This window comes from Danio aesculapii, chromosome 17, assembly GCF_903798145.1.
Source record: "Danio aesculapii chromosome 17, fDanAes4.1, whole genome shotgun sequence".
Classification (NCBI taxonomy): Eukaryota; Metazoa; Chordata; class Actinopteri; order Cypriniformes; family Danionidae; genus Danio; species Danio aesculapii.
This window is the reverse complement of record NC_079451.1, coordinates 507,295-531,658: the sequence shown is the minus strand read 5'-3', so window position 1 is coordinate 531,658 and position 24,364 is coordinate 507,295. Positions and strand designations below refer to the sequence as shown.

Genomic DNA, 24,364 nt, shown 5'->3' with positions numbered 1-24,364 from the left:
CTGCGTGTGTGCTGCACCGCGACACAAGCTCTTCGACATTATCAAAACACACACACATGAATCTGTGCTTGCACTTCTCTTTACAGTCTCTCGTCTTATATGGAGCCTGTTGCTAAACAGCCTCTAAATTGATCACGTTTGTAAGGGATCTGGTGATGCTTCTTGCTATTAATAAAGCAACGAAGACTTTGCCTTAATAACCTCCTGATCTCCTGCTTATTAATAGTTGTTAAGGTAGTAGTTGGGTTTAGGTATTGGAGATATGGAATTAGATCATATGTGCTTTATAACCAGCCGATATCTTAATAACAGGCCTGTAATAAGACTCTAGTGAATAGTGTGAATTTGTACTTGAACTGAAGTGTCACCAAGGCAAGTCAGATCTCATCCTGTCAGTAATGTCAGTGGGGATTCTGACATGTTTAAGTATTATGAAGTTATTTCTGCAAAATCCACATGATATCATCCTGTATGGTGTATTTATAACAGTCTCTAAATAAATGATCAGGTTTGTAAAGGATTTGGTGATGCTTCATTTTAAGATGCAATTCTGGCTATTAATAAAGCATCAGCTATGATTATGGTAACACTTTATTTTGATGGTCTATTTGAGTATTAGTAGACTGACTGCTTAATATCTGTTGATACTGCTGCTAAGCAGACATTTAACTGACCATGAGAAACTTTGCTAGTACATGTCAACTTACACTAACCCTAACCCCAACCTAACAGTCTACTCATAATCTGATGAGAATTAGCTGGCATGTAGATGCAATGTAACTCAAACTCAACAAACAGACCATCAAAATAAAGTGACCATGATTATTGCCCCAATAAACTCTAAATCTGCTGCTTATTATTAATTAAGGTAGTAGTTGAGTTTAGGTATTGGCGATGTAGAATAAGATCATGCACAATATGTGCTTTATAACCAGCCGATATCTTAATAATAGCCTCGTAATAAGACTCTAGTAAATAGTGTGAATTTGTACTTGAACTAAAGTGTCACCAAGGCAAGTCAGATCTCATCCTGTCAGTAATATCAGTGGTGATTCTGAACGCTGATTCACTTAAGTATTATGAAGTTATTCCTGCAAAATCCATATATCATCCTGTATGGTGTATTTATAAACAGTCTCTATATAAATGATCAGGTTTGTAAATGTTTGCTTCATTTTAAGGTGCAATTCTTGCTATTATTAAAGCATCAGCTATTATTATTGCCTCAATAAACTCCAAATCTGCTGCTTATTAATAATTAAGGTAGTAGTTGGGTTTTGGTATTGGCAATGTGGAATAAGATCATGCACAATATGTGCTTTATAACCAGCCGATATCTTAATAACAGGCCTGTAATAAGACTCTAGTGAATAGCGTGAGCTTGTACTTGAACTAAAGTGTCACCAAGGCAAGTCAGATCTCATCCTGTCAGTAATTTTAAATGGGGATTCTGACATGTTTAAGTATTATGAAGTTATTTCTGCAAAATCCACATGACATAGTCCTGTATGGTGTATTTATAACAGTCTCTAAATAAATGATCAGGTTTGTAAAGGATTTGGTGATGCTTTATTTGCTATTTCAAGAGAAATTCTTGCTATTATTAAAGCACCAGCTATGATTATTGCCTCAATAACCTCCTAATCTGCTGCTTATTAATAATTGTTAAGGTAGTAGTTGGGTTTAGGTACTGGAGATGTACAGTAAGATCATGCACAATATGTGCTTTATATTAGACCATTTTGAGGAATGTAAACAAAAGCAATGGTGCCAATGTATTTCCTGATTTACAATTTCTACAGCTTCTGAGAATCCAAAATGAGCCACATATTGATAAATATCATCATGACAGCTGTTTTAACATTGTGATTGCATTGCCTCTTGTTACAGTTATAAAATAGTTTGATGATAAGCAGGAAATGTTCGTAGGCCACGTGAGACACTAGTAAATAGTGAGAATTTGTACTTAAAGTGTCACCAAGACAAGTCAGATCTCATCCTGTCAGGAATCTCAGTGAGGACTCTGATAAAGCTGTTTCTGTTGGATAAACATCACATCACTGCATGTCTTAAAGTGCAGATTCAGACGTTCTGCAGCCCGATCGAGGACGGACAGATAAATGAAATGAACGCTTGTGCACTAAATGGAGGTGTTTCCTAGAACGTGCATGTGAATGCATATCAATGGAGTAGAGATGCGAGGCGTCTCCGCTCGAGTGTGCTCTTTGTTTGAAACATCTTTAGCTGCAGAACGCGTGTCCTGAATGCAGATCCGAGTCGTGCACCGCTGACTGTGTGTGTTTCTGTGCGTCTGTCAGGTCTGCGAGGCGTGCCGGGGGGAGTTTCGTACCTCAGTGGTCCTGTGGGCATGAGCATGGCATCACTGACCCCTCCACCCAAAAGCCCCTCGTCTCCTGCGTTTGTCAGCCTCCATCCCGTGCGGCCATGCTAATGCGCGGAGAGCCCTCCTCCACCTCCAGCAGAATGACCACGACCTTTGACCTCCCCCCCCTGACCACAGCGCTGCTGGACCGGCGACCCAAGGGAACCGACCAACACCATCACGGATGAACTGGACAATAACCCCTCGACAGATTTCTCCTTAGTTTTTGTTGTTGTTGTTGTTTTTTTTTGAAGGAAAAGAGAACAACGGTGGAGTTCCAGACGAGCTGTGATCGTTTTTTAATCTTGTGAATTTTGTTACTGGAGGACCAAGAGTCGCTTTGTAAAGTCTGTTCAACATCAGCCGAGGATGTTTCAATCGAACTGTAAAGATGATCAAGAAAAAAAGAGACTCCAAGAGTTCAAACTACTGTAGTATAAAAGCATAGAAACTAAATTAAATTGTGTACATTTTTATCACTCACTTCATGTCTGATGAGCTAGTCCTAGAGTAAAACCCTGTTTTTCACACTGTGTGTGCTGAAGATCCGAAGCAGAGGAGCTCCGATCGCAGCGTTAAGCGACCTGCCGATTGAAGCCCGCTGTTTTTCGCGAAACCCCGCCTCTTTTTGTTTCGTCATGCATATTTTGGTCCATGAATGAATGTTGCCCTGTAGGTGAAGTTCTTCGTTTTGAATTGCCCAAGCACTGGATTGTGTTGCTTTTATACGTTTTATTTTATTATTATTATTATTAATATTATTATTAATTTTGTATCTTGGACTCTCAGAGTAAGAGCCTTATGAAGGACGTGTATCCTCGAGAAAAAAAAATACAAAACAACACCAACAACAATTTCACCCCTGGGGATCAAATATATATATATATATGAATCTGCCATACGGACCGACACACGTGGATTCTCTCAGTCCTTTGGCACATATACAACGGAGGAAGACTTTTAAAGGATGAAAAAAAAACTTAAATTATGAACTCAAAGCTTGAGAGAATATTGTAAGAAATCTTCGTACAGAGTTCAGTCTATTAATTGTTTCATGTTAGATATTCTATGTGTTTACCTCAATTGAAGACGAATGTTTTTTGCTAGTTTCAGATCTGCTGTGGCATTGATATTGTATGTCCATGAATCCCCCCCCCCCCTTTAAATCCTTCCTTTCTCAGCACGTGCTCCTCACTAGAAGATGAAATACTGTCTCCTTGAGCTTTGTCAGAAATACATTCAATACTTTTATGTATGAGGACTGTGGCGTAATGTTTCAAAGGTGTTCAGTCACAAATGCTGTAATAAATATTTCATTTTTTTTGATTTTGGTAGATTCATGTGTGCTGTACGGTGTGTTGCACAGTGAAACGTGGTGGATATAATATAAACTATTTCATATACAACATCGTTCTTATTTAATATGATTGCAAAAACTCGCTCTTATGATTTCTGTGGTTGTTGTTGTGTGAGGCAGACACCTCCAGAGGAGAGGACGGTCTCTGCTGTGAGTTTAAGCCGAGCGGACAGCGCTTTTCTCGGCGTGAGTCTCTGCGGCGCCTCCTGCTGGCTGAAAACTGCACTGCGGCTTTATTCACACACGACACACACCCTCTGCATCATTATTATTATCAATAATATTATAATACTTACAAATGCTTTTCTGCATTCCGATCACATTAATAATGACGACGATAATCATGCGCAGCGAGCGCGAATAATGAAACGCGTTAAACAAGTGAACGCGCATTTCTAGAAACCTCCGATATATGATCTCGGATAAAAAAAGCACATTTACATGCGGACAGGGATGAAAGTTAGGCTTTTTTCGATACTTCAATGTTTAATATGCCTTTCCTAAATATTTATATTTAATAATTCGTTTTAAGATTTAATGAATAAATGGAAAACGTGCACATATTGTTATTATTTTAAAGCAGGTTTTCAATTATTTGTAAAATAAAGAAAATTGAAGGAAAAAATGCTGGAAATTATTGCAACATTAATGAGTAATTTTCAAAAGAGTATGATTAATAATATACTACAAATGTGAATGAATATCCAGCAGATAAAACTCATATTGCGTGGTTATATTTTCAACGCGCGTTTCCATCCTGAAGTCCACACGGAAAAAATAGCTTGCAGTTTAAGATCTTTATTTACGCATATTTATTTACACTGTGCTGTTTTATAAAGACGCTTTAAATACGCAGATTAAATTAAACATCACAAATAAACACAAAAAATATATATGTAATAATCAATCAACCTTATTCAATTTATATAGCACCTTTCTACAACCGAGAGGCTGCCCAGAGTGTTTTACAGCAATAAAACTAAATTACACGGAGATGATTAAGAACATAAAATGACAATAAACAATGACAATTAACCACCGAATATCAAGAGCAAATCTAAATTAATTATTTTAAGTTTTAATAATAATAATAATAAATATAATAATAATAATAATAGTAGTAATAATAATAAATATAATAATAATAATAATAATAATAATAAAACAACAATAATAATAATGATGATGATGATGATGATTAAATGATTAGTTTAATCTTCGGAGAAAAAAAGACCTGCTAAAATTATTCTCAGATTGTAGAAACGAGCTGAAGAAAGAAAGAAAGAAAGAAAGAAACTAAAGGTTGAAAAGAAAGAAAGAAAAGGGAAAAGAGCGAAAGGAGAGCCGGCATCATTGTGGGCTGATTTTCATATTAATAGGGGACAGGAGGTGGATTGAATTGCGCCTTTGACAGGAATGATGGATGATCCTGCCTTCTTCACCATCATCATCATCATCATCCTCCTCCGTCAGAGTCGCGGGAACGCGCGAACACACAAAAGCAGAAGAAACGCGCACAATAAACACGAGGAAACCGGCGAAGTATTTCTGATCGGATCACAAATCTCCGATAATTCAGCTACTCTGGATGTCGAGACCGCGTTCATTTATTCACAGGAAACACACACTTGTTTTCTGCACACACATATACACGCCGAGAACACGCTGATCTGAAGCGGCATCTGCTGTGTGTGTGTGTGTGTGTGTGGGACCCCGGGGGTCACGCGCAGAGGCCCCTGATCATTAATCACTGTCAGCATCGCAGTGATTCTCTATTGATGAGGATAATGACATTAGCTCACAGTCACTGATCAATAAAGCACATGCAGGCAAATAACGCGCACGTTCTCTCTCTCTCTCTCACTCTCTCTCTCTCTCTCACTCCCTTTCTGTTTTTCATGAAGAAACTGAAGGAAAACTACAGTCTGCAGACCTTCACACACACACACACACACACACGCGCCTTCATTTCTCATAATAACAGACGCAATAAATCACCAATAATTAATAACTGTAGATTTATTTAATGATGTCAGTGCACAGAAATGGGTCTCCATATACATGTTTGCTTTAATTCCTAAACTGTTTCAGTACAATATTAACTGTAAAAATACGACGAGCATTTAAGAAACCTAAATAATTTAGATTGTGCCGCAAGAAATATGTTGAACACTGTTTTATTTAATGCACATGCTACTATTATTTTAGTTTCATCATCATCATTATTATTATTATTATTATAGGGCTTCTGTTAATATTATATTTTGATTAGGCTATTACTAAACGCTTATAATATACATATAGAGGTGTAGGCTGAAATATTCGTTGTATTTATTATTTTTATTGCAATTAATTACGTCCTAAAAAATTGCAGATAATATAGTTTAATATATTATAGTTTATATGTAATTATATAGTAATATAGTTTAATACTTTGCATCTTTCTGTCTTATTAATAATTTTGAGATGACAATTTTCCAGCGACCAGACGTCAAAATAATAATAATAATAATAATAATAATAATAATAATGAATCGAAGTTAAAACAGCAGATGCACAACATGGAAACGATTTCTCATTGTATTTCAGTGAAGCCGAGACCACACCTCAGAATAATATTAGAAATTAAAAACAATAATAATAACTCTAACAGTTGCAATAGCCTGTAAAATAAATATTAAGCACAAAATGTCCGCATTTTCCGGCGGTTTAACTCGCAGCAGATTTTAAATGCAATGAAATGGAGTCTAACGTGGAAAATAAAGTACCTAAATGACTAAAAACGATGTGTTATTTAGTGTAAATAATAAGGGAATATCGCAAATAAAATAAAAGAAGGGATTTACGAAAGTCTGAGTATCTTTATGTGAATGTGTGTATCTGTGCATGTGTGTGAGAAAGACCAAACCCCGGGGCTCAATGTCGCAGCGACCCCTTCTGGGTGACACAATAAACGAAGAAATATAAGGGCGTGACGACAGATTTCTGCATTTATTTCCTATATCCTCCTAATATTCTCCAAATCTCCGTGCTTATTTGTGCATGAGGGGAACACGATTTTACACACGCGATCAGTAAAACTGCACACACACACACACACACACACAGCGGCAGTGAACGCGCTGTCCGTCAATTAGACCACTGCTGCTGATGTGTGTGTGTGTGTGTGTGTGTGTGTGTGTGTGTGTGTGTGTGTGTGTGAGAGCGGATGGATCATGTTTAATGAAGGCTGAAGAGGTGAATCTGAGCACCAGGAGATCTCCAGCATCCTCTTCTGTGACTCACGGGTCAACACTATTACAGGACAGAAATATAGATGCTATTTATATGATGTTTTTCTAATCACGTCTGAATAATTGTGGCATGTGGATGTATTAATATCAATCTTCTGTGTGCAGTGGGTTCTTCTTAAACCTATCTTTGACATTAAACTCACACTGGAGGATTTTTTTTCCTACAAGCTTTCCTTTTCATCGCATTTAGTTTAAATAAATAATTAATATTAATTTGCAACTGATGTAACTTATAGAATAACAACTGAAAATACAATATTAATACATTTGACAAGATAAAAAAGGGACAGAGATGTGACGAAGCAGATCTCCGTAGCAAAACTAAATTATTATTCAGTCTTATTATTTATTTGGGTTAGGGTTAGGCTAATGAGTACTGTTATAAGCAATCAATTACACAAAACAAGCACACACAATTCTCATTTAAAGAACTGTGTAACAACCAACAGAACAGACACACATTTACAACTACAAACACTAACAGATTAACAATCACTGACACAGACTGACAATCACCAATGGACAACCACCATAAACTGACCCAATCTGAAAATCACAATCATCAACAGACACAGACTGACAATCATAATCATGTGACCCTAGCCCGCCTCTTCCTTAAACCCAACCAATAGTGTTTTCAAAAGCACAGATCGCCCCGCCCACCTATTTCCCTAAACCCAACAGACAGTGTTTTTAAAAGCACAGCTCGTCCCGCCCATCCCCTTCCCTAAACCCAATCAACAGTGTGTTCAAAAGCAGTCCAGAAAAAGAAAAGCCCTCGTCTGATTTTTACCAAGTCTTCAGATTTGACCCTGTTCTCACTCTGTTATTTACTTGTTTGTTCTATTTTTGGCTTTAGTTTTTGTCTTACATGTTGTCTGGAACCGTTCTTCACCAGACTCGAATCGTCACGGTCAACTCTCTGTGTCTCAAGTCTGCCGACGTACATGGCAAGCCACTAGACAAACTGGTAACAGTGGAAAAGCCGTCCACACGGAGGTGGCATCATACCACACCATAGCGTTCATTTTAAAGACGAAATGCAGCCATACATAAATGTATACAGGGAGCTTAATCGTATTCCGATTGAGCCTGTGTTGAATAAATGAACTACTATCTGAATAATTTATTTAATAACAAATTAATAATAACCAAATAACAAGAATAAGAGATAAATAGCAAAAATAAATAATACTTAAGCACTAGTTGTGTGGTGTAAAATTGGCCTGTGTGTTTAGAGAAACACCTGTAGATGCACTTTTGTTTTTGTCATTTATAAAAACATCTGATGAACTATAATTACTATAACGAAATCAATAAGAACTGAAATGTGTTCACAACAATAAAAACTAAACTGAAAGGACTAGCAAATTTAAAAACAGCATCGAAATAAAAACTCATTTAAACATGCAAAGCTAGAAAAATAAAAAATATATATTAAAAAAATGTACAATTATAATTTGAATATTTTTAAAAAGCATCGAAATAAAAGTGAACAAAACAAAACGATAAAAAAGTCAATGATTTTTAAAATATGCATTATTAAATAAACTTAATGCAAAAGGATAATAACTTGAGCTTCACACCAGCCACTGAAGCTCATTCCTCCCCAGTCGCATGTCTGTGAATATCAGAGTTTTCCCCTGTTGTCTGACTGTCGCTCACGGACAGACGGATCATCGGCCTCCAACAGAATATGAATATGAGTGAATCTGGGTCGCCTGTCAGAACACAAATGCCACTCGTGCTGTTGACCTTTAGGGGTCGGACGGAATCCCCGCGGCAAAAACAATCAGAGCGAATGGCCTGAGCGTCCACTGACAGCAGATGAGCCCTGCAGACGCTGACCTGAAGCCTCGACAATAAAGATCACAGTCATTTACCAGCGCAGGAGATACGGCTTTAACACACCGCCATCTGAAACACTTCAGCTCACACGTAAACATTTAGACAGACCGAGGAGAACGTGCAGATCTCCATTCCTGCAGCACTTACACACACACACACACCATTCAGCGTCTGACTGACAAACACAGAAGTACACAATAGGAGAACTCGCAACTACACATTTCCATCAATAATCAAATTTATAATATGATTAGAATCAAGAGTACAGCTGGGTAATCAAAAGTAAGAGAAGTCCCGGCAGTGATTTTGACCATGCTGTAGTCGTGTGTTTATTTTATAGTAGTCTTCTTTTTGTTAATGAGTGCTCCAGCATACCATAGTATGAACTAGTGAACTGATAAACTGTACTAAATATTGTACTTCAGTTTTTACTGCAGTAAACGGTGGTGTATTGTGGTATAATATACCCTATAGTTATAGAAAACAACTCCAGTGTTGGGTCATTTATTTATATTACTATAGTGATTGTGTTACCATAGCAACTGTAGAATCACCACAACAGATCTCTTACTATAGATGTTGGATTACCATAACAACTGTAGAATCACCACAACATATCAATTACTATAGCTGTTGTGTTACCATAGCAACTGCAGAATCACCACAACAGATCATTTACTGTAGTTGTCGTGTTCCCATAGCAACTGGAGAATCACCACAGATCACTTACTGTGGTTGTTGTTACCATAGCAACTGTAGGATCACCACAACAGATCAATTACTATAGCTGTTGTGTTACCCTAGCAACTGCAGAATCACCACAACAGATCATTTACTGTAGTTGTCGTGTTCCCATAGCAACTGGAGAATCACCACAGATCACTTACTGTGGTTGTTGTTACCATAGCAACTGTAGGATCACAACAGATCAATTACTTTAGTTGTTGTGTTACCATAGCAACTGTAGAATCACCACAACAGATCAATTACTATAGTTGTTGTGTTGCCATAGCAACTGCAGAATCACCACAACAGATCACTTACTGTAGTTGTCATGTTCCTATAGCAACTGTAGAATCACCACAACAGATCAACTCAAGTATTTTACTATAGTAGGGTTCAAACATAGATATTTACATTAGATGTCGCCTACTTTATTGTTGTCCATTGAGAGGAATGTGTCAATAGAGCCGCCATTTTAGTACAGGGTAGCGCTCCTTTGAAATGAATGTGGGACCAAGCTGCAGTGGAGGATTGGCCACCCAGGGCCAGAGATATACACATATATACGTATATCTATGATCGGGAGGTTTCTCGCTGGTCAGTATGCTAATATATGTTTAAATTAGGAAAATTATAATTTGACATCGATGGATCAGTGTGTGCACGGGCACTGCCGACAAAGAGTGTGTGTTTGTGTGCATGGAAATGTATTATCCTCCCTTCCTGTTAAATCTGATCTAATCCGTGATCTGACCCCCCCCCCCCCCCCCTTCTGCTGCTTTGACTTCTCATTCTATCAGAGGGAGCGATTCGTTTGTGAATGAATCTCCGTTATGAACGACTCGTTCACTTAGCAGACAATAATACAAGTCTCTAGCAGCGCAGCATCTTGTTGTCATATTTCATTTACATTGTTTACTTATTTTATTCAACTAAACTAGCGTAAGCCTAGAGTTTAGTGCGAGTTGGTTCTCCTTTGCCTTATGGTTAGTTAATTTTGCAAAAGGTTTTGGGTTGGAATAAACACTGTTGATCCTGAAATATAAAATGTGCAGCTGAAATAATGATAACAGAAATGTTTTTAGCTCATCAAATCAGAGTATTAGAATTATTTGATGTGACTCTGAAAACTGGAGTAAATAATTCAGCTTTAAATCACAGTAACACATTCATTTACTGCATTTCTGCATTTCTGTTTAGCCTTTTCTGTATTTCTGCCAAGTTTATTATTCTTTTGACCATATTAGCTTATCAATATTAAAGCAGGATATAGAAAACAAAGCAACATTTCAGTGCAGACGACCATATATCAGAGAAGCATAGAGTAAAACATGTTTATTTCATGTACTAATTCACTGTTTAGCTGCATCTACTCTGTGTTTGACCGGATTAAACAGTTGAAATTTCAGCTGCAGGAGGAAAAAAACACTCATTTAATTGCCAGTGGAGAATGTGTGTGTGTGTGTGTGTGTGTGTGTGTGTGTGTGTGTGTGTGAAACCGAACTAAACGTCCAGCAGCAGCAGCAGCAGCACATAATAACACACCTGCTTCTCTGACGAGAGATGAATATGTTAATGAGTGAGCAGAAACAGCTGCTAACCACTGCGGATCTGCTTCCTGTTCAGTCCGAAAACCAGCGCTAACAGCCAGCAGTCAACTCAGAGAAGTGCATTGTGGGTACGGGAGCCGCTCTTGGGGTCTCACAGACAGAAAAGTCCAGAGAAAAAGATGGAGAGGTTGGAGTTTCTGCTTTAAATGGCTGCTTCAGACAAATATTGAAATGTTATTCATTCGTTTATTTTATTTTCAGCTTAGTCCCTTTATTAATCAGGGGTCACCACAGCGGAATGAACCGCTAACTATTCCAGCATATGTTTTATGCAGCGGATGCCCTTCCAGCTGCAACCCATCACTGGGAAACATCCACACACACTCACACATACACTACAGACAAAGTAGCCTACCCAATGCTTGTTAAAGCAAATGTCTAATCAGCCAATCACATGGCAGCAGCTCACTGCATTTAGGCATGTAGACATGGTCAAGACGATCTGCTGCAGGTCAAAGCGAGCATCAGAATGGGGAAGAAAGGGGATTTAAGAGACTTTGAACGTGGCATGGTTGTTGGTGCCAGACGGGCTGCTCTGAGTATTTCAGAAACTGCTGATCTACTGGGATTTTCACGCACAACCATCTCTAGGGTTAACACAGAATGATAAAGAGGAAATATCCAGTGAGCGGCAGTTCTGTGGGCGCAAATGCCTTGTTGATGCCAGAGGTCAGAGGAGAATGGCCAGACTGGTTCCAGCTGATAGAAAGGCAACAGTAACTCAAATAAGCACTCGTTACAACCGAGGTCTGCAGAAGAGCATCTCTGAACACACAACACGTCCAACCTTGAGGCGGATGGGCTACAGCAGCAGAAGACCACACCGGGTGCCGCTCCTGTCCGCTAAGAACAGGAAACTGAGGCTACAATTCACACAGGCTACAGACTGGTTTCTCAAACATAAAAAATGAGTTCACTGTACTCAAATGGCCTCCACAGTCACCAGAGCTCAATCCAATAGAGCACCTTTGGGATGTGGTGGAACTGGAGATTGGCATCATGGATGTGCAGCCGACAAATCTGCAGCAACTGTGTGATGCTATCATGTCAATATGGAGCAAAATCTCTGAGGAATATCTACAGTAGCTTGTTGAATCTCTGACACCATTCATTAAGGCAGATATGAAGGCAAAAGGGGTCCAACCGGGTACCACCTCATTATGAAAATGAATATTTTCATCCATTTCTCAGTAATGATAGGTAATATATTTCAGTGCTTTTGATAAAAACATTTATTAAACAGGTATAATTATTAAAATAATATTTGTCACCAAACACCTATAGTAATAGAAAGATAAAACATTTAAATTCAAGTGAAATATACACATTTTCAATACATTTTCATATATTTATTTCTTGATACTATTACTTGAGTTTCCCCCTTTTTAAAATGTTAACATATAACCCTCTTTTTGGACTGCCATCGTAAGTTATTTTTACTAGAATAGCTTCCGTACTGACTAATCTAAAGTACACACACAAATATAACATTGTAAAGCATCTTATAGACAATTTGTATTTAAAAAGCAGATGTCTGAGAGGCAAACTCATTTATATATATATATAGCTGTAACTGTTCCATTTCTAAAAACAACACTATTATTTCAGACGTCAGGCTCTCCAGGTTAATATAGAACAGACAGGAAGCTCCTGATATCTGTTATCACTCAAAGAGGAAGAGGAAGTTTTGGAGAAGGACACTCTTGACTCCAGAAGACAGACGGACAGACAGACAGACAGACAGACAGACGCAGAGAAGAGGATATATGAAGAACACACACTTTATTTATTACATATCAACATGTAACACATTCATACACTTTATTTGAAGTCGCATCAACTGCTATGCACATCAACACATAAGCACAATGTACTAATCCTGTTTATAATGCATTGCAGAACAGTTATGGTGCTATTAATCTGGGATCCGGGTTGGGTTAGTGACAGGTTTAGTGATATGGGAAGGGTTAAGAGTGGGTTAAGGTGTGAGGGATGGTCACCGGTGTAATTATTAACGTAAAAATTGTTATTACATGCAAATGAGTCGAAATCAGGTGAGTTTTTCCTTAAAACAAGCTAAATAATCTGCTAATGGGGTCAGCAGAACGGTGTGTAAACCTGACTTCTTTACTTCCCCCATTGTCAGATTATTTTGCTTATTTTAAGGGGATAAACTCACTTCATTTCGACTCATTACTTCTGAAAACACCACAATATGTTTGGCTAGTCTAGAAAACGCTTCTTGATTTCAGAATTTTCAGATATTTGGACTAGAAACAAGACACAAACGTGCATTATTTAGCAGTTTTAGCAGTTGAAATGTATGTATAATAGTTAAGGAGACTTAAAATAAAGTGTAACCAGCACACACACACACACACACACACACACACACACACACACACACACACAGGGGTCAGCAGCAGTGACGTGGCGCCGCTGGGCTTCACACTGACCTCGGCTGGTTCAGATGGAGTTCACAGCACATGTTTGTCAGAGTCTCTGGCTGCAGGAAAGCTTAAATTGCTTCCGGATCTTCATGCCATCAGAAACGCCCCGTCCTCAGCGCTGGGATCCCGCACACAGGCTGCTGATGTCCGTGGGGAAGCCGTCCTTCAGCAGGATCCCTCGCTCCCGCTGGCAGTCCAGCTCCGAGATGAAGCCGAACCAGTAGATGACCAGACCCGGACCAAACCTGTGCAAGAAAACACCGTCACTAAACGCATCTTAAAGTGGACCTGATCTCTAGAGTGTGTGTGTGAAGGCTGAGCTGGAAATAGCACACAATGTTTTCTCTCTCTGACCCTGACCAAGCTTTGATGCTAATTGTGGCGTTTTGGCGACTGTCACTTTAAATGCAAATGAGGTATGCTCTTGTCAGAAGAGGGCGGAGCTACAGACGTCTGCGTGTCAGCATAGAGGCAGATTCAAAAACAAGACTAACGTCCCGAAGGAGAGACGGTCACTAGTGGGCGGGGCTTTCCCCCTCTGATGACATCATACAATGGAAGAATGTCAATCAAAGTGTTTCTGCAGACTGTTTCTATCAAGTCTGACTGTAACAAAAACAACCCATTCATGTTGAGCATTAGATTCTGGAGATATTCACACACTGCTGACACACAACTGGGTCTAAACCCAGCATAAAAGTAATTTATAATAATAGGTGCGCTTTAACACAGCCAATTTAAAGGGATAGTGCACCCAAAATTGAACGTTGAATCTCCCTCAAGTGATTTCACACCAAGATTATATTTCAGAGAAGGAATATTCAACATTCTTCAAAATATCTTCCTGTGTGTTCAACAGAAGAAAGAAACTCCTAAAGGTTTGAACCAAGTAAAGGATGAGTAAATGATGACAGAACGTTCATTTTTGGGTGAACTGTTCCTTTAAGGTCTGTATCTGCTCCCCCACAGGATTATGGGTATTGTAGTTTTTCAACCACAAAATAAACTGTTAAACATGATGATGATGATGTCTATTTTTAATTTGTTTTGACTGTCTTTAAACATTCATAAGTAATCATTAAAGCATAAGCTCACCCAAAAATGAAAACTCTGTATCAGTTAGGAACACTCACGTGATCTGGAGAGTTTTCTAAAGAGTTGTTGGAGCTTGGTATGATCACAGCCTAACCACTGAAGACACACTCAATATATAGAGGACTTTTCTTGCTGTCTATTGAGGATCAGAGAGCTTCAGGATTTGATTTAAAATATCTCCATTTGTTTTTTAACCATAAGCAAAGCTCTCAGGAGCGTTAAAAAACATGACAGCGAGTAATTAACAAAAGAATTGACCTTTTTTGAGTGAACTAACCCTTTAAACACTGTGTAGAAAGCTGTGGAAGTGAATGCTGTGTGGTGTTCTTGGAATCTGCATCAGTTTTTTGTCAGACGGTGTGTTAGAGCTCAGCGTTGAAGTCCTGTCGTCTCTTTCACACACTGATTTACTGGAGTCACGGAGAGAAAAGCAGCCAAAACTAACAGTCCCTACAGACTCACTGATGGAGGAGAGAGGTCTGTCATCACGCCATTAATACTGGACTCCCATCCTTTTTATGGAAATGTTATGGACGTCGAATCTAAACATTTACATGCTATATCAGGAGTGCGGTGACGTATGGGGAGGCGTAGAAGTCTGCAGGCCAAAGAGTCTTCTGGAAGTGTTGATGATCAGATAAGAGTGGAAAAACAGGCCCTCCACATGACCATAGTGCTGCTGTGAACTAATTAACCCTCGTTTGCTCTCTGAGAAACGCAGGCCAGACAACCTTACACTTTACACTGATGTATATCATTTCATTCACTGTAACTTTAGACAAGACAAGAGCGGAGGTTCAGTGTCAGGTCGAGGTCTCAGAGAAATGACGCATCTCTGCGGTTTAATGTTTTCCTCACAGTTAAACTGAGCTCAAACTGAAACGACAGTGTTCACTTGAGCAAAGTGTATTCAGTGCGGAAGAGATCAGAACAACATGTCTATATATACAGCAAAACTATGCAACTGTCAGTAAGAGATGTAAAGCCAATGTCCAAAGAGTTTAAACATGCAGTTGTATAAATATATAACATTCATATGCCAATAGAGGTGACCAAGACAGAACTTTGGGCCTTAATTCTAAGCGGTATGTGTGGAGAAGACTTGGCTGAAGGTTTACATTTCAACAAGACACTAGCTGTGTTTCCATCCGAAAATGCAAATGAATTTAATGCACAAAACTGTATTTTTGCATTAAAGACGTGCGAATAAAGCAGCGTTTAGATCCAACGAGTCAAAGCGAACAAAATCGTCACTTCCTGATTAACCGGCGCCAAATATCAACAGTAAAAACTGAATTTACTGCGGTAGGAGATGCTGCATCAATCTTTTCTTCATCTAATAAATGACTTGCGCCTCAGAAGGCAATCCTGAGACCCAGTGAACGCGCGGTGGCGTTTGAAGGTGTCAGACGCGGAGCACAGACGCTCTTGATTCTGGAGGTCATTAATAATATAATAACACTAATACTTAAACGGTGAGGCGTTTTAGACTGACTAAAACAACAGTTCAGATGGTTTACAGTGAGCTCAGCCTGCTGGTTTGTCCATTTTCCTCATCACATGATCTCTTATAACAAAATCACATGACCTTTTTTAATGCGCATGCTGAAATTTGTGCAGTAAAAGTGTTTCCACCGTAGTTCATGCGCATCTTTTCTTATCGAATAAAAAGTTTATCCTACTCAGTTATGCGCATACGTTTTTTTTTATGCGCATTGTCAAAATGTATGCGCATCACGGCGTCTCCATCAACCGTTTTTTAATGCGCATATCCAAAATACGCATAACAATAGGTGGATGGAAACATAGCTAATGACCCTAAGCACACAGTTAAAATAACGAAGGAGTGGCTTCACAACAACTCTGTCACTGTTTTGGAATGGCCCAGCCAGAGCCCTGATCTAAATCCAGTTGAGCATTTCTGGAGAGACCTAAATATTGCTGTCCACCAACGTTTACCAGCCAACCTGACAGAACAGGAGAGAATCTGCAAAGAGGAATGGCAGAGGATCCGCCAAAATCCAGCAGTGAAAAACTTGCTGCGTCTTTCCCAAAAAGACTCTCGACTGTATTCGACCAAAAGGCTGTTTCTGCTGAACACTGAGCAAAGGGTCTGAATACTGAGGATCATGTGATATTTCAGATTTCTGTTTTAATAAATCTGCAAAACTGTTAACAATTCTGTGTTTTTCTGTCAATATGTGCTGCTGTGTGTACATGAGGGAAACTTAAAATGATTTGAGCAAATGTCTGCAATATAACAAAGAGGGAATGATTTAAGGGGGTCTGAATACTTTCCGTACCCACTGTATGTAGCGTGAAACTATGGAACAGTCAGGAAGAGATGTAAAAACCTGTCAGAGAGTACAACACATCTAAAATATAACATTAAAGGAATAAGTGAATACAGATGATTGTGTTATGGTGACCAAAACGGTAAGCAAATTGGGAATATTCAGTAAGAGTTTACACAGATTGTTGATTTTGATGAGATGTGTGTATTGTGTGTGTGATTACTCTGTGTAAAATACATAAATATATCAAAATCAACTATATGAACGCATCCAGAAGTCCATCAGATGATCCAGACAGGAGCACTGAAGGAATATGAGGATGAAGAGAGGAGAGCTGTGAATATTCAGTGTGTGGTTGTTTGCAGTACCATGTGCTTAAGTGTGCGTTTGTGTTCAATTAAAGAAATCTACTAATGGATTTGCATTTGAATAATCAAACATGTTTATGATTAATCCGTTCTAATCAAATCAAATCAAATCAATGCACTCTTCCAGGACTGTAGATAGGGTAGATGCTCTTCTACCAACAGCAATGCATTTGATGAGCTCTAAAGAAACCCGTCAGGTCTACAAAACAATCTGAACCCAAGCAAATAACCCAAAGGCTGTGGGGTTAAATAGACTCGTGTGTAACCCTCGAGGGAGGCGTCCAAACAAGCTTCCAATCTGAAGCGCAAAAGGCAATGCAAAGCTTCCATAAATAAAGGCATAAACGGACACAGGGCTCCAATTATAATGGAGGTCTATTATGTGGGCCACCGCGTCGCCACCTAAATCTGGCACAAGCGTCGCTCGGGGGAAAGTCAGTGATCTTCCAATAAACATCTAACTGCGTAACGAGTCGGGGAAATTGTTTGTGAAATGTAGCTAATTTGGAGCGCGTTGGCTTAGCGAGTGGGACGGCGCTGGCACACACGCTGCCATTAGGCGTAACGAGCGCCCGGCGCTTGATTTTAAAGCAGGTGCCATGCTGGTTAAAAAGGCATTTTAATGAGAGCGCAGCACTTAAGGACAGAAAAAGCTGAAAGGAGGTGCTGAGAGAGTCAGGCCTCCTCCCCGTCAGTGCACACACATAATCGCAGAGTAATTGAATCAGTAATTACAGCCCTCCGCGGTGTCATCTCCGCTCGCCAGCTTCAGAACATACCTTTCTGCATCAGAGGCACAGCGCTGACATCTCCAGCACAATGCACATTATACGGCAAAACTGCACTTTGACTTTGAATGCCAATGATGCTTGTGTTTCAGTGAAGTCTCGGTAATAGTTTTATTTATTTTGTGCTATAGAGTGTTCATGTTGACATTCTGAAGAGGCTTCGACATCAGGAACACTTCAGCATCAGTGCATTGCACACCAAAACTGCCCTTTTGTGAATACTTGTGTTTTAGTCAAGTCTTATTAATAGTCTTGCTTTATTTTTTGTGCTAGAGTGTTTACAGCGGGGAAATTAGTATTAAACACATCATGTTTTTCTTCCTGGGAATCATATTAAAGGAGCTGTTAACATGGAATTGAAGCAGATTTTGGTAAAAACCCAAACGATACAAACATAAAAACAACACAAAAAAATCTAAGTTGTGTGTAATAACAGAAGGAGAAAGTCCTGAACTACTGAAATGTGTTTAATACTGTATGTAAAAGGCTTTTATTTCATTCTCATATGGAGAATGAAGCCTCATGCATTGCACAGGTGTGAGTTCCTCACAGACTTTAACAGAGGGTCAAAATCTTGATGGTTCTGTGGGTCTCGTCTATCAAATCTGAGCTTTATTCTGTATTCTCAATTGGATTCGGATCAGGTGATTGGCTGGGCCATTCTACAGCTTGATTTTCTTTCTCTGAAAGCATCTGAGAGTCTCCTTGACTGTGTTTTGGATCATTGTCTTGATGAAACGTTTCATCTTCACCCTTCTGCTGATGTAGATGTTGGACTAGAGCAGCTGATATTCATTTACACTGAGGAAGGGCAGAGGCTTGCTGAAGAACAGGGATTTCAGCTGCTGTCTGGGCTTTCACTGCCAAACTACACCTCCCTTCCTTCATGTGTTTAATACTTTTCCCTGCATCATTTCATTTTATTTCGCATAATCTCATTTGTAAACGAATTAGATTTGTTTTCTTTGCATATATGGATTTATTTGGTGGTTATCAATATCTGGTGAATTGCATTTCTAACGGTCATGTAGTAAATTCTAATTCAAATGTGGTACCTACTTGAACATACTTTTTAACGGTCGTGTAGTAAACACGAATTCAAATGTAGCATCTACTAGAATGCACTTTTCTAACCATGTAGCAAATTTAAATTCAAGTGTAGTAACTACTAGAAAGTACTTTTCTATTGGTTGTGTAGTAAATTCTAATTTAACATACTTCTAAACTGTCGTGTAGTAAACATTAATTACTAATTATTAATAACTTAAAGGTTCTTTTCTAATTGTTGTAATAAATTCAAATTTAATTGTAGTACCTTCTAGAAAGTACTTTTCTAACGGTTGTGTAGTAAATTTAAAGGTAGTACCTACAAGAAAAGACTTTTTAATGGCTGTGTATTAAACATAAATTTAAGTGTAGCACCTACTAGAAGGTTCTTTTCTAACGGTACTTTTCTAACAATCGTAGTAAGTTCAAATTCAAATGTAATCCCAAACATACTTTTTTAACAGTTTTTTTTAACGGTCATGTAGTAAACATGTTTAAATGCAGTACCTACTAGAACAAACTTTTCCAACAATCATGCAGTAAATTCATACTCAAATGTAGTAAATGCTACAACGTACTTTTCTGAGGGTACTTTTCTAACGGCTGTGTAGTAAACATAAATTCAATTGTAGCACCTAAAAGAAGTTCATTTTTTAATGGTACTTTCTAATGGTTAAACTCAAGTGTAGTATCTACTAGAGCATACTGTTTTAACAGTACTTTTCTAAGGGTACTGTTCTAATGGTCGTGTAGTAAACAAATTCAAATGTAGCACCTAATACATGGTTCTTTTCTAATGGTCATGTAGTAAAATCTAATTCAAATATATCACCTACTAGAAAAGTTTTGTAACGGTACTTTTCTAACAGTCGTGTAGTAAATATAAACTCAAATGCAGTATCTACTCAAGTAGTTGGTGATTTCGGACCAGGCCAAGGGGGCTGAATCCTCGACGTCAGGGCTCTTCCTCTCAGCAGCTGATTAATGGCTGTTTATTTATAGATGTGGAAGTGCAGTGCAGCAGAGAGAGAGAGAGAGAGAGTGAGAGAGAGAGAGAGAGAGAGAGAGAGAGAGAGAGAGACAGAGAAAGAGAGAGAGAGAGCTACTCGACCTAATGCTGCTGGTGAACACAGATCAGCACGCAACCCAACCTGCGTCTGGCATATTTTACTGCAGCGTTCATTCGTTCGTCCAGCAGCACGGACACCATAATAAACCAGCCTGCACACAAACAGGATGTTTAAAGAGACACGGCCTCCAACCGACGCTGCACACTCCATCATAAATAAACAACCTGTCCTACTCCAGAAATATCACAAGGTGAACATCCTCATATTTATATATACACTCTTCTCCTGATGCTGCACACTTCTGAGGAACAATGAGAAATAACACAATTAAAGTTTAGTTTAGACGTCACTATCAGTCTGTTAGTCTTAAAGGGCTGCTCCAGAGTATGTGTGTAAGGCTTGGTTGTGTTTATCAGATGCAGAGCAGTGTGTGCTCGTGCTTCACTTGTAGAAAATCAGGTTATTGTTTCAGATATCTTCCTTTGATTATATACAGATCCTCAGCTAACATGAAGACCACTGTCGTGTTTCCTAGTTCCGCTCTCAAGAGGCTCTGATTGGTCATCTAACATGATGTCATCTAACATGATGTGCTGTGATTCGCGGATGTGTCAGTAATATGAAACGTTCTCATATCGTTTGCTAGTTTGTTATTTAAGATGTAGAACACAGGGAAAGAGTCCGCATACAGAGACACTGCAGCGCTGCTGAGGATTGTGGGTGTTTGACTGATGAATATGAATCTGTAGTTACATTGTTAGCGGTGCCAAACAGCATTTCCTGTTGTTTACATCCTTGTTTACGTCCGCGCTGGAAGTCAAGTTATTATGTGTTGCTCTTACAACTGGGATCCACCACAAGACTTTGGTCAGGTAGCGTACATGATGAGTGAAATCTTTCTGTTCTGTTAAAGCTGTGGATGTGATTAAAGCAGGATTAAAGCGCTGTATGCCCCTGCGAAGGTAAAACCGTTTTGGTCTTTACAGCTCACGTCTCATTGAGTCCCATCAGGGCCAGCGGACACCAGCTCGAACCCTGAACCCGACACACATATTGATAAGCTCATTAATGCGGCGGGATAAAGAGAGAGCCGCTGTAATTGCAGAAATCTGCTCTGCACTCATTATCTCCTGCTTATAGATTAATGATGGCCGAGGTGAGAGCCAATAAACGCCTGACCTGTCTGTGATAATGACTGCCGAGACCATTCCACTTCCAGATTTAGCCACATCATTTCCTGCACAATGACAGCGCGCAGAGGCTTCAGGTGACAGAAGATAGAAGGAAAAAAAACACACAGCGGCTCAATCTGAAGCTCTCTGCACAAATGGAAATTACACGAACTACTGCGTACTGTGTTAAAGCTGAAATCAAACGAAATGTTAGTAAAACTCATTTAGCAGGTGCTTTTGTCCAATTACAATTGAGGTGGCATTCAGCAATTTAACAAGAAGAGGCAATACACACTAGAAGAGCTGATTATACAACTGTCAGTGCTCAGAGAATTAAGATCTAGAGTAAAGAAAGGCAGTGCGTATTTTTTAATAGAGAACAGTGTTCCTACAGGTGGTTTGTCAAATTCACTCACATGTATGAGGCACACTTTACAAATGCACAATGTTTTTTTTAAGACATATGGAGGGATCCTAAGAAAATATCTAGTGCAAATGTGTGCAAAAGTGTGCGTTAAAGCATCAGAGAGGTGAAATAAAGCCATGCCATCATCTCAGACTGGTTTCTTGAACATGACAATGAGTTCACTGTACTCAAATGGCCTCCACAGTCACCAGAGCTCAATCCAATAGAGCACCTTTGGGATGTGGTGGAACGGGAGATTGGCATCATGGATGTGCAGCCGACAAATCTGCAGCAACTGTGTGATGCTATCATGTCAATATGGAGCAAAATCTCTGAGGAAAATTTCCAGTAGCTTGTTGAATCTACGCCATGAAGGATTAAGGCAGTTCTGAAGGCAAAAGGGGTCCAACCCGGTACCAGTAAGGTGTACCTAATAAAGTGGCCGGTGAGTGTAGTTTTACATTAGGCATGCAGAACCTATTTAAAATATTCCTGAAGACTCACTTTTTAGACTTGCCTATTCGTGAGATGTATTTTTGATTTGTAGGACTCACATTTTTTATTTTTGTATAATTGTATATAACCACAGTTTTTATGCCTTCTTTGTAACTTACGTGCAAAGTGCTTTGAGAATTACATTTTAAAGGTGCTTTATATATTTATTACCATTACATAATTAACTTATTAACGCTATATTTTTACTAATTAATTTATTATCATTATTTTTTTAGTATTATTAATATTAATAGCACTGAAATTCTTCTCGTTGGCTCAAAACACACAATTAAAAAAAAATAATTATTTCTTAGTTAATGCCTAATAATCCATTCAAATGAAAAGCCATAATCATTAATTAAATTGAGATACATGAATAAAATTCAGTTGTTCTGTTTTATTAACTTTACCAGAAAACTATAATATGACTTTAAATGATGACTATGAAATATAAATTATAATCTATTCAAATGTATAATACTTTTGCAACTTAATTTGTTTAAAAATGGATTTACTTTGAATATATATACATATATATACACACACACACACACTCACATTAAAATACATATGTAGTTGATTTCGTACAGTCATTTCTAATAACTGATTTATTTTCTCTTTGTCATGATGACAGCACATAATATAAGACTTGATATTCTTCAAGATACTTCTATACAGCTTAAAGTGACATTTAAAGGCTTCACTAGGGTAATTAGGGTAACTAGGTAGGTTAGGGTAATTAGGCAAGTTATTGTATAATGATGGTTTGTTCTGTAGACTATCGAAAACAAAAATAGCTTAAAGGGGCTAATAATATTGACCTTAAAATGGTTTTTAAAAATCTAAAACTGCTTTTATTCTAGCCCAAATAAAACAAATAAGACTTTCTCCAGAAGAAAGAATATTATCAGACATACTGTCAACATTTCCTGAATCTGTTCAACATCATTTGGGAAATATTTAAAACAGAAAAAATGATTCAAAGGGGGCGAATAATTCTGACTTAAGCTGTATATATACAACAAAACAAGTATTGTATTATAGTACTTTTGGTTACACTATTTTAAGTTGACGTAGTTACAACATTATATAATATTAGTTTATTACATGTACTAACAATATGGTTAGGGTCGGAATGCTGGTTTAGTGTTAACTGCATGTACTTATGTATAATTACTATGTAATTGTAGTTACTATGGTAAGTGTTACCTAACTTTTTTTTTGCAACAATACCATGATTTAACCATATATCGTGCTAAAAGCTTCATCAGTTAAATGCAAAAAGACTATTTAATACCAGCAGAAGCCTAATTTTATGTCTCTGAGAGTGTCTTTGTTGACGAAGCTCTACAGTCAGCCAGAGGACCTGATGTCAGCCGATAAAAGCCTGTGTGTGGATCATGTGCAGGTCAGATATCAGAGTACACAGGGTCCCCGCTGCTCTGTGGGCTTGTAAGAGGTTGACCTCTGACCTCTGACCTCAGATGGAGTGTTGGGTGACCTGCGGTTCAGCAGGAGTGAAGCGCTCTGCTCTCCACTGACCCCAGCGCTGCTTTCCATCACATAAATGGGTGAAAGCTTTCATTACCAGCTCCTGTGAATTCATTAAAGGACATTACAGCACTTCATTTCACAGATATGATGTATGAAATGGGCCATAATAAAACAGAGGCCTGCGTTCGAATGCAGACAATAAATCACCAAAATGATTTCTGTTAAAACAGCCCAATCAATTAATCGAGACAAACGAGAATAAACGCTTAAAGAAACAACAGCCGCTGCTCATTCTGTCCCAGTGCTCTGAAACTGTGAGGAGAGCTGTATTAATTCATTACACTTGGCTATTCGTTTCATTGGAGATTTACAACACCAAAATCTGTGTGATTATCTGAATATATATCAGAATATATATCTGCAATTACATCAACAGTCAAATGTGCCGAGTCTGCTGCAGAAATAACCCCC

General features: G+C 38.5%; 2 protein-coding genes across 7 annotated transcripts in view; one reads left to right on the top strand and one right to left on the bottom strand.

The window, feature by feature from the left end:
- meis2a (Meis homeobox 2a) overlaps positions 1-3,709 on the top strand; it is a 92,217-nt gene extending 88,508 nt beyond the window's left edge. For 4 of the 6 annotated variants that reach the window (XM_056476552.1, XM_056476554.1, XM_056476551.1 and 1 more), the window contains exon 13: positions 2,319-2,442. Coding sequence is in view for 2 of the 6 variants with exons in the window: in XM_056476556.1 (XP_056332531.1) it covers positions 2,319-2,452 (134 nt within the window). In the remaining 4 variants the exon portion in view is untranslated. Of the gene's footprint in view, positions 1-2,318 lie in introns of all 6 variants that reach the window. The other 2 variants (XM_056476556.1, XM_056476555.1) reach the window with 1 other exon arrangement.
- A 9,270-nt stretch (positions 3,710-12,979) lies between these two features.
- Positions 12,980-24,364, bottom strand: part of cdin1 (CDAN1 interacting nuclease 1) — a 49,057-nt gene continuing 37,672 nt past the window's right edge. Inside the window, exon 6 of the mRNA XM_056476972.1 lies at positions 12,980-13,909. Coding sequence (XP_056332947.1) covers positions 13,777-13,909 — 133 coding nt within the window. The 3' untranslated portion in view covers positions 12,980-13,776. The remainder of the gene's footprint in view (positions 13,910-24,364) is intronic.